The 11,472-nt window shown below is 38.8% G+C and overlaps 1 protein-coding gene across 2 annotated transcripts; it reads left to right on the top strand.

The window, feature by feature from the left end:
- The first annotated feature begins 1,546 nt into the window (after window positions 1-1,546).
- Window positions 1,547-10,503, top strand: LOC114473424 (MAR-binding filament-like protein 1). Of its 2 annotated transcripts, none has more exons than XM_028463031.1 (18): window positions 1,547-1,616; window positions 2,900-2,978; window positions 3,106-3,235; window positions 3,328-3,405; window positions 3,487-3,543; window positions 3,637-3,696; window positions 5,251-5,315; window positions 5,403-5,532; window positions 5,625-5,702; window positions 5,784-5,840; window positions 5,934-5,993; window positions 7,666-7,730; window positions 7,818-7,947; window positions 8,034-8,117; window positions 8,191-8,247; window positions 8,341-8,400; window positions 9,468-9,538; window positions 9,638-10,503. In XM_028463031.1, exons 2-18 carry the CDS (start codon window positions 2,956-2,958, stop codon window positions 9,837-9,839), a joined length of 1,407 nt encoding a protein of 468 aa, XP_028318832.1. In that variant the 5' UTR covers window positions 1,547-1,616; window positions 2,900-2,955; the 3' UTR covers window positions 9,840-10,503. The 2 variants fall into 2 exon arrangements, with proteins under 2 accessions (XP_028318832.1, XP_028318833.1); XM_028463032.1 differs by having other exon boundaries at window positions 9,751-10,503.
- Window positions 10,504-11,472: the final 969 nt, after the last annotated feature.

An 11,472-nucleotide genomic window follows, 5' to 3' on the forward strand; every position in this document is an offset into this window, starting at 1 on the left:
GTCTTCACAACACAACACATCTGTTGTTGATGACCAGTGCCCGTTTAACTTTGCTGTGCCTGTAAAACTCTTGTTTCTCATGTAGCGCAGCGGGCGCTCAGTGAAAACATCAGCTTTGATCAGCTTCACCAGCTCAAAGCATTTTAACATCTTAGAGCTACAGAAAATCCCTGGAAAAAAGTTGAAACAATTGATGTATCCTTGTGTCCCATTATTTTATTTTATTATAATTTTTTTTTTTTTTTTTGGTGCATTTATTTTTGTGTCATCATTACGGTCTGGAATGATGTCATCAGGACATTAATGCTGTTCTCATACATTTGTAACCAATGGGAAGGCAGGGGTTTCCTTTTTGTGAATTAAATATCATCACATTAGTCTGGCAAGAATATGAATAGAGGTCAAAGTGGAAGCAAAACGTTATTTTATTTATCTTCAACAATCATTATAAATACTTATTTTATTTCATGATATGGTTTAAAAACTTGACATACAAAAATATATAAAATTTCAACACCAACAAAACTTTTCCAAACAAGGTGAAGTTTAGAAAAGGAAAATATTAACAAACTTAAGGTTAGCAACTCAAAAAAAAACAACCCAAACGATAGACAAAGATGACGAAACTCAAACTAATCAGCTAAACCTCACTTCATTCAGTTAAAGTGCCTGGTGCTACGTTCAGTAAACATGATTTGAAAGCTTATTTGAACAGCAGCGGCCAATTTTATAAAAAAAAAAAAAAAAAAACATAATTAGCCTCCTGAACATCTAAACTCAATAAAGAATCAGTAAGACAATAGCCACCTTCCACACTTGGAAACCCGGTTCCCACAGGGGCTCAGGGCGCCTCACAAGAGCAGCATTTCCCCCTCAATGCAAACTCCATCGTTAGCCGAACCCAGTGACAGGGCAACAATAACTAATTGAGTACCTTGATACCAAAAAGCTTGAAGAAACTAGTACTCACATTTAGCACCTAACAGTACAGTCTAGGAGCCCCGAACACCCAAACGCTACGACGTGCACACCTACTTATAGTCCATCAGAGGGTGCGGTTACGAAAGTGTCCAGTTGACGGGGTTGATGCGTTCAGGGGATATATGACGGTGGGAAACTACCACACTTGAACCGCCTGGTTACACATTTTTATATGACATAAATAATTAAAAAGGAGCAGTCATAATAATCCGTGTCATAATTGTGTCTTACTTTATTTTATTCTTTTTACATACATTTATGCTTAATTATGTTTTTTAAAAATTAATTTATTAGTATTTATTTTGTTTCCTCACAGGAGTTAAAAACTAATATTTTCCTGAAAAATTGATTAATATTTCTTTAAAAAAGGGGGAAAAAACGAATTAAAGAAAATTAAAGTGAAAAACACGGAATTTGGGAAAAGAAAAAAAAAAACGGAATTTATAGGGCCCTTTGTATACTCTATGTCTATGACATACGAGTCAAGAATGCAGATTCGTAGAACAGCTGTTGACAGGTAGTCATGGTAACTGTGGCTACTATAAAAGCTAAATCGACTCTACGACATCACTGTGGCGGTAATGGTCATTTGCTTTGGTGCCAATTGCCGTGAAACTACAAATAAGACGACTAAGGTACGTTTAATATCCTTAAAACATCCTGTAAAGATTGGATTACTTTGTCAAAAAGCACTATTTAAGTCAAGTCCATTTTAACATTTACTATATAGTTAGAATTGGCTAATTTTGGCAGCACGGTGGTAGTGGTTAGCACGTCTGCCTCACAGGTCCCGGGTTCAAAGGTCCAACTCTTTTCTGTGTGTGGTTTTTATGTTTAATCTCCACGTACTCCAGCTTCCCCCCACAATCCATAATTGTGATAATAGGTTGAATGGAGGCTTTAAATTTCCCATGAGCAGTGAATATAAGTGTGAGTGGTTGTCTGTGTATCTGTGTCAGGGTTTGGGGTCAATGACATTATACTAAATTATAATTACGCCTTCAATTTTCCACTTCCAATTACAACTCAATTGCGATTATATTGACCATGCTTGTTCTCCAATGAATTACAATTAAAAATGCAATTATTATTTTGTCCTTGAAACTCAATAACAATTACGTTCTCAATTAGAAATAATCACAATTACTGAGGCTTTAATAACTATCCCCATAAAATGTGAACTTCTTCTTGTTAGCTTCCTGTTAGCATCTCTTATGATAACAGGTCAGTCTGACTCATTAAAATACACTACGAAAATACTATCTATCATTTAATTTGTTTTTCATCTTTTGGTTACCTTGTTAGGCTTCCTTATTCATCAAAATATTGGTATTAATATTTTTTGGTGTGGGCGTCTGAGCCTTTTCAATAGTTTTTTTTTTTTTTTTTATTATTTTTTAAATTTTTAAAGATACATATTATACCCAAGAGAACTGAAATGTTGTGGGAAAACTTGATATGAAACTTAATTAATTGATTATTAACTACGTACTGTATGTGTAACCCATAGAACTGTAACAAGCTTCCATAGTTTTGCATTTTAATTCAATTTTTTTATAGACTTTCCATGTAAATTAAAATTACAGAGTCAATTTTCTGAACTCAATTACAATTCGATTATGTTTACAACAGCAACAGATGTTTTCAATGACAGTTACAGTTATACATATGGCATGATTGCAATATCAATTACGTGATTGGAATTATAATTAATCCCAACCCTGGTTCTCACAATAGTAAATGGAGATCACCTCAATTGCTGCATGTTGTGTGTCTAATGTTTTGTCTGTGTAATTTACTTTACTTACCGTCATTGGTATCCGGAGAACACGCACACATTTACCATAAAAAAAAAATAAAACAAAAAGATGCAAGCTCTATTTAAAGTAACAGCTGTTTTTTCTTCTTCTACCTCCAGTACCAGTACCAGTACCAATTCCAGTACCAGTACCAAGCATCCAACAGTCAATAGTCATGGACTCAAGTATAATAAACCTGTGAGTGACAACTGTTAAACACATTTAGACACTACAGTATGTCAATGTGAGCGCCACAGTTAATCAGTTAACCATTAATCTATAATGCTGTATATTAACTCAGTACTCTCTGTATGTCTGCTTTTAGTGCAATTCTTAATGAGATGGCAGGTGGGAACGAAGGAGCGCTCAGTCTCCCTCTGTGCAATGCTCAGAAAATTCAGCTGCAGGCGATAAATGTCGCCTTGATGGAGGAAAATGAAGAGGTCATCGCAGAGGTAGATATGTTGGTCAAAGCTACGTCATGTGTTTAACAGAGAAGCTAAAGATTATCACCAATGTTAATCATTAATTATTCAAATTGTTTCAGCTGATAAGGCACCAGGAAGAAAAACAGATGCTCCAGGGCAACATAATAAAGCTCAGGGATGACCTGGAAGCATTGGAGGTTGATAATTGTTCTAAAATATTTCTGATAATTACTGATAAGTGTCATGCTGTGGCTGAGTCTGTGTTTGTGTTTCATCAGTGTACCACGGAAAAGGATGAGTTAACGCTGACGGAAATCAATGCAATCGTTGATCAGGTAAGAACACAGGGAGTGACCTAACGATGACTCCTTAGTAATTACAAGTCATCTTTACATTCAAATTAAAATCTTTGCCTTTGTCTGTGTTAGAATAAGTCGCAGTTGAAATGTCTTGAGGAAACCGATGAAAAGTACACCAACATCATTGAGGTAATTATATCTGCATGTTTGTAATTTAAATGTTAAAAACTTTAAGCAGTCATGTCAGTTTGGGTTTAAGATGTGTTATTCATTGTGAATGGACCCAATTAATTTATCTTTAGGTAGTAGTTGTTAAAGCTGCTGGAAATGGTCAGATACAGATATGGGCAACATCCTCAAAAGAATTGAGCTGAGTTTGCGACACGAGACCAGCGCAAATGAGCAAAAAAGTGACACTGTGCGACCCACAGAGCAACCGTGATATAAACGCAAACTGCGCTCAGCTGGAAAACTTTGTGGGCGTGTTAGCTTCGATATATGATTAGTGCAAATTAAGGAGGTAATGATTTGTTTTAGCAAAGATTCGACTTGAATCACGATTCGTTGTTGATGATTCAATTCAAGGACCAATTTGGTTAATCTAGATGATAAACGACTCGATCCGAAACAATTCAATGACCTGAAATCGATTCAGTAACTTTTTTGCCAAAATAATAATTCACTAAGTTTGACTGAAATACATTCCTGAATACTGTACAGTGCAGGGGAGCTTTCATAGACTCCTGATGTTTCTTGTAAGGGAATCATCTATAGATGTATTATGGACATAAACAAACAAGTAAACATAATTTAATGGCAAATGTATTCATCTTTTATTTATATATACACTAATAATTTAAAAAATGAAGTGCAACAAAGATCTGTTCAGCTTAAATGAGCAGTTGTTGAATCTGCTACTTTTCCTTTTAACATAATAGTGAAGCCTGAAGCAGCTTCAGCACAGCTAATGCTACATGTGCTGCTGCAGTGGTAAACACAGAGAACGACTCCTTTAGAATATTTCTGTTTGTGTTAAAGTATTTCCACACACTGGACCAAAAGGCAGATTGATCAATTTCTCGCTCATTGGTTTCTCTGTTTTGTTTTGTTGTCTGCTAGCGCGCACCGCATGACGTCACAGAGAACCGACAGAGTCTGCTGTCATGTCTTTAGTATTAAAAGTGCTTTTAAAACACATTCATATAAAGTCTGCTGTGATTAAATCCAATGCGTTAATTACTTGATCGATACAATCGATTGATTACCATTGAAAACGATTTTAGATCGATTGTCATCCTGAAGCCCAACTTTCCGAGCCCAGATTGATGTAGTTGGATCGTAGGAATATCAATTAAGTCATCGATCTAATGGATGAGTTGTTACGCCCTTAGTGCTAATTCTTCTGAGGATATGGCGTTAAAACAGTGCCGACTGCCGGCACAGACGCTGTGCAAATCGTGGCGCTGAGAGCGATTGCGCTGCATTTTTTTGTGGATGAGGCCCATAGTGCAGACCCCACAGATCAATAGATCAATAAATCAAACATTGTTTGCTCGAAAAGACGTGGAAATTGCAGCTCAAAAGATTTTACTAATCTCCACTGTTAACACTCTTTTTGACAATTTTGTAAAAGTTCCACGCATTGCATTGTGGGATGTGAAGTAAAGCTGTAAGTCATTATGCATGTCATTATCTGAGAAGTTTGGATGTGTTTTATTGTCTGATCTTGTTTCTGTGCTGAAGGATCTTGAACTGATGAACCAGAAGCAGGAGAGACAGCTAGAGGAATTACAGCAGAAGACCTCTTTGTAATAATGACACATCTGATCTTCTTATTTCCCATTAATCTATAATGCTGTATATTAACTCAGTACTGTCTGTATGTCTGCTTTTAGTGCAATTCAAAATAAGATGGCTGGTAAGAACAAAGGAGCGGTCAGTCACCCTCTGTGCAATGCTGAGGAAATTGTGCTGCAGGCGATAAAAGTCACCTTGATGGAGGAAAATGAAGAGGTCATCGCAGAGGTAGATATGTTGGTCAAAGCTACGTCATGTGTTTAACAGAGAAGCTAAAGATTATCACCAATGTTAATCATTAATTATTCAAATTGTTTCAGCTGATAAGGCACCAGGAAGAAAAACAGATGCTCCAGGGCAACATAATAAAGCTCAGGGATGACCTGGAAGCATTGGAGGTTGATAATTGTTCTAAAATATTTCTGATAATTACTGATAAGTGTCATGCTGTGGCTGAGTCTGTGTTTGTGTTTCATCAGTGTTACATGAAACAGTTTGAGTTAAAGCTGAAGGACAAATATGACAACATGGATCAGGTAAGAACACAGGGAGTGACCTAACGATGACTCTTTAGTAATTACAAGTCATCTTTACATTCAAATTAAAATCTTTGCCTTTGTTTGTATTAGAATAAGTCGCAGTTGAAATGTCTTGAGGAAACCGTTGAAAAGTACACCAACATCATTGAGGTAATTATATCTGCATGTTTGTAATTTAAATGTTAAAAACTTTAAGCAGTCATGTCAGTTTGGGTTTAAGATGTGTCATTCATTGTAAATGGACCCAATTTATTTATCTTTAGGTAGTAGTTGTTAAAGCTGCTGGAAATGGTCAGATACAGATATGGGCAACATCCTCAAAAGAATTGAGCTGAGTTTGCGACACTAGACCAGCGCAAATGAGCAAAAAAGTGACATTGTGCGACCCACAGAGCAACCGTGATATAAACGCAAACTGCGCTCAGCTGGAAAACTTTGTGGGCGTGTTAGCTTCGATATATGATTAGTGCAAATTAAGGGAGTAACGATTTGAATCACGATTCATTGACGATTCAATTCAAGGACCATTTTGGTTAATTTAGATGATAAACGATTTGATCCAAAATGATTCAATGACTTGAAATCGATTCAGTAACTTTATTGCCAAAATAATTATTCAACCAGTTTGACTGAAATACATTCCTAAATACTGTACAGTGCAGGGGAGCTTTCATAGACTCCTGATGTTTCTTGTAAGGGAATCATCTATAGATGTATTATGGTCATAAACAAACAAGTAAACATCATTTAATAGCAAATGTATTCATCTTTTATTTGAATAAAGACCAACCAACACTTCAGTTTTAATGAACAGGATATTAACCTTTTCTGCTTTCATTCTCAATACTTAATGTGTTTTCATTAAAAATATGTGTTAGGTTTACCTGACTCTTCTGCTTGTTTTTTTAAAAATAGAAATATTAAGATATTAAGATAAAAAATGAAGTGCAACAAAGATCTGTTCAGCTTAAAGGAGCAGTTGTTGAATCTGCTACTTTTTCTTTTAACAAAATAGTGAAGCCTGAAGCAGCTTCAGCACAGCTAATGCTACATGTGCTGCTGCAGTGGTAAACACAGAGAACGACTCCTTTAGAATATTTCTGTTTGTGTTAAAGTATTTCCACACACTGGACCAAAAGGCAGATTGATCAATTTCTCGCTCATTGGTTTCTCTGTTTTGTTTTGTTGTCTGCTAGCGCGCACCGCATGACGTCACAGAGAGCCGACAGAGTCTGCTGTCATGTCTTTAGTATTAAAAGTGCTTTTAAAACACATCCATATAGTCTGTTGTGATTAAATCCAATGCGTTATTGTCTTGATCGATACAATCAATTGATTACCTTTGAAAGTGATTTTAGATCGATTAATGTCATCCTGAAGCCCAACTTTCCGAGCCCAGATCGATGTAGTTGGATCGTAGGAATATAAATCAAGTCATCGATCTAATGAATGAGTTGTTACGCCCTTAGTGCTAATTCTTCTGAGGATATGGCGTTAAAACAGTGCCGACTGCCGGCACAGACGCTGTGCAAATCGTGGCGCTGAGAGCGATTGCGCTCCATTTTTTGTGGAAGAGGCCCATAGTGCAGACCCCACAGATCAATAGATTAATAAATCAAACATTGTTTGCTCGAAAAGAGGTGGAAATTGCAGCTGAATAGATTGTATTGATCTCCACTGTAAACACTCTCTTTTTGACAATTTTGTAAAAGTTACACGCATTGCATTGTGGGATGTGAAGTAAAGCTGTAAGTCATTATGCATGTCATTATCTGAGAAGTTTGGATGTGTTTTATTGTCTGATCTTGTTTCTGTGCTGAAGGATCTTGAACTGATGAACCAGGAGCAGGAGAGACAGTTAGAGGAAGGACTGCAGAGGACCTCTTTGTAATAATGACACATCTGATCTTCTTATTTCCCATTAATCTATAATGCTGTATATTAACTCAGTACTGTCTGTATGTCTGCTTTTAGTGATGCTTTTAATGAGTCGACAGGTGAGAACAAAGGAGCTCTCATTCGCCCTCTGTCCAATGCTCAGGGAATTCAGCTGCAGGCGAATGAAGCCACCCTGATGGAGGAAAATCAGAAGCTCAGTGCAGAGGTAGATATGTTGGTCAAAGCTATGTCATGTCTTTAACAGAGAAGCTAAACATTATCACCAATGTTTATCATTAATCATTCAAATAGTTTCAGCTGAAAAGGCTCCAGGAAGAAAAAGAGAAGAACCAGGAGGAGATAATAAAGCTCAGGGATGGCGTGGAAGCATATGAGGTTGATATATGTTCTAAAATATTTCTGATAAGTGTCATGCTGTGGCTGAGTCTGTGTTTGTGTGTTTCATCAGTGTTACGTGAAACAGCTTGAGTTAAAGCTGAAGGAAAAGGATGAGATCATTGATCAGGTAAGAACACAGGGAGTGACCTAACGATGACTCTTTAGTAATTACAAGTCATCTTTACATTCAAATTAAAATCTTTGCCTTTGTTTGTATTAGCAAAAGTCGCAGTTGAAATGTCTTGAGGAAACCGTTGGAAAGGACACCAACATCATTGAGGTAATTATATCTGCATGTTTGTAATTTAAATGTTAAAAACTTTAAGCAGTCATGTCAGTTTGGGTTTAAGATATGTTATTCATTGTGAATCGACCCAATTAATTTATCTTTAGGTAGTAGTTGTTAAAGCTGCTGGAAATGATCGTCTTTTATCAGATACAGATATGGGCACAAAACAATTTTAGATTGATTGTCATCCGATCGATCTGTGCTTGCTGAGCACAGATCGATGTAGTTGGATCATAAGAATATAAATTGATTAATCAAATAAATGGATGAATCGTTATACCCTTAGTTCAAATTTTTCTGAGGATATGGCGTTAAAACAGTGCCGACTGCCGGCACAGAGGCTGTGCGTCCCATAGTGTAGACCCCATAGATCAATAAATCAAAGATTGTTTGCTCGAAATGATGTTGAAATTGCAGCTCAAAAGATTTTGTTGATCTCCACTCTAGAACAACTTATTAACATAATCTATTTCATGTGCCAGAGGCCAGCCTTCCATTCACCACCTTAGCATCCATCTGTGCGTCTCTCACGCTAATCACGGTTCATTTACAGCACAGCACCCAAACCCAATCCGACCCTTTGTCAAAACGATAGAACTTAAGCCTATGATGTACAACTCTATTGTGGAGTCCTGCATAGAAGTTATTTTCAGTCCATGACAACTCCAGAAATGTGATGATAAATCACTTAGGCAGAGTTTTGTGGAGCAAACACAGCAAGAGGAATGACCCGGATCGTTATCAGGCTTCTGCAGAGCTTGATGGTGAGTTAATTATTTGAATCAGGTGTGTTGGAAGAGGGAAACATCTAAAACATGCTGGATGGGCCCTTGAGGACCAGGATTGGGCACCCCTGGTTTAAGGCTAAAAGTTAAAATAAATGTCTCCAAGGACATTTCTTACACAAATTAGTAACAAAGTTTCAGCTTTAGACCAATCAACCACCAATCAAAAATATAGAATAGGTAGATCAGTCCGGACGATGTTGAAACCTTGTAAAGCTGCTTTATCAGTGTACATAAGCTACATTTGACCTGTCATGTTTTGTGTGTCTGCAGAAGGAAACTGAACCTGAGACAAAGCCTACCGGTGTCACCACTGAACTGACAGTACATCAGCACAACCAATGGTATATCCGTTTTCACTCTTACATCCAGTTTTTTACTCTAAAGTTTTACTTGTTAAAAAAAAAAAAATCATCTTTCAATATGTTCCATACTTTCCTCAGCGCTGATCAAAGCTATGCAGACAAGGAAGAATATTATTATGGTTGGAGCTGGACCCTTTTTCTGATCACGCTTTTCCTCATCTATCTTATACTTGTGAAATTTGCGGCTCCAGGACATTCCTTCTGGATTTTTTTCAGCGACTTCTTCCTGATGTTGCAACCACACGTCAGCCTCACCTACCAAACCATACCTCCTATATGAAAGAGAGCAGGGAGGAGCGATTCAAGGTAGAGAAATGGAAGGATGGGGAAGAGTTGATTACTGTAAAATGAGATGTGAAGTTGTAGGCGTGAGGCTTAACTATAATGGTGGTGGTTGTGGGCAGAGGGAAGGAGTGAGTGGTGATACCTGAAACAGGTATTTGGGATCAACGTGTCTAAAGTTAAGCCCACTACAAGTTTTATCCCACATTCCAAGGTATGCTAGTGCATCGTAGACTGACGTAAGTGCAAGAAACTGCCACTGTAAACTCAAGCGCTGCCCCGGACTCGAGGACGCAGCCAGAATAGCAGAAAGAGCGGGGGCCAGCAAGCCCAGGCAACCCCCCCCAGCCGAGCAACGCCCCCAAGACACCAAGCCGAGAGGCAGCCATCGCCCCCCACATACACACCCGAGAAAGCACCTAGAAGCCGAGGAGCCAGCACACTCCGCCACCGCCCCCAACCCCCAACCCCAAGGCCCCCCACCGACACCCACCCCCGCCCGAGATCCCAGCAGAGGGGCCAAGGCCCACGCCCAGCAGACGGCCAGAGCGGCGACAAACGGGCAGCCGGCAGGCACCCGCCAGTGGGCCCAGAGCCAGCAGGGACCGGACCCCAGGCCAGACGGACCCGGAATAGAAGAAGCACTTAATGACAGCCTTCATGACACCATATTCATGCTAATGACAGGTGTCACGTCATAATAATGACAGTGTAATGTTGGCCTTTATGAATAAAACTTTAAGTGTTACCTAAAATGTAATCAATTTTTTTTTTTTTTTTTTAAAGTGGGTTTTCATATATTTGGACCTACAGTGTCATTATTAATGAGGATATACATTTTTTCCAAACCTTAAAGTGTGAATGATCATGGACACCGTCATCAGGATTACTGATCCAGATAAATGAACATCTAGCTGCGGATCCAGAATGAGAGTTTGAGAGTTTAATCCAGAAATGGGCTCGAAGGCCAAATCCAGTGCTTGTATTCACAATGCTAGAGTCTCTCATAGAGCTCCAAACTTAGCCGCCCAAATGTTTCGCGCCGCATCCGTTGTGAACGCTGCATATGTCTATCTGTCAATGAAGCCGGTCTAAAGACAAGGAGGCGGACTGGGCTATGATGTCATTTTTTTGTGCTGTCTAGAAATCACGGAACATGGAGTTTTCCCAACACTTGTATATGTCATTGAAATCTGTGAAAATGATAAAGCGCCATTTTAATTTGAAACGCCTTAGCTGAAAAACAATGTAATCGGTGGCTTAGTGGTTAGCACGTCTGCCCCACAGCAAGAAGGTCCTGGGTTCAAGCCCTGGGGTGGACTTGGGTCCTTTCTGTGTTGAGTTTGCATGTTCTCCCCGTGCTGCGTGGGTTTCCTCCGGGTACTCCGGCTTCCTCCCACAATCCAAAAAACATGACTGTAAGGTTGATTGGAGTCTCTATATTGCCCATAGGAGTGAATGAGAGTGAATGGTTGTCTGTGTTGCCCTGTGATGGACTGGCGCCCTGTCCAGGGTGTACCCCCGCCCAGCGCCCTATGAGAGCCGGATATTGGCACCGGCAGACCCCCGCGACCCTGTTAAACGGGAATAAGCGGGTATGAAAATGGATGGATGGATGTTTCCAAGGAGTA

This window comes from Gouania willdenowi, chromosome 12 (genome assembly GCF_900634775.1).
Source record: "Gouania willdenowi chromosome 12, fGouWil2.1, whole genome shotgun sequence".
Lineage (NCBI taxonomy): Eukaryota > Metazoa > Chordata > Actinopteri > Blenniiformes > Gobiesocidae > Gouania > Gouania willdenowi.

Excerpts from the sequence above, each read along its gene's own strand:
- LOC114473424 (XM_028463031.1), top strand. The coding sequence starts at position 2,956 with ATGGACTCAAGTATAATAAACCT. Across the intron at positions 8,248-8,340 it reads AGGATGAGATCATTGATCAG|CAAAAGTCGCAGTTGAAATG; the intron begins GTAAGAACACAG and ends TGTTTGTATTAG. Across the intron at positions 9,539-9,637 it reads GTACATCAGCACAACCAATG|CGCTGATCAAAGCTATGCAG; the intron begins GTATATCCGTTT and ends TACTTTCCTCAG.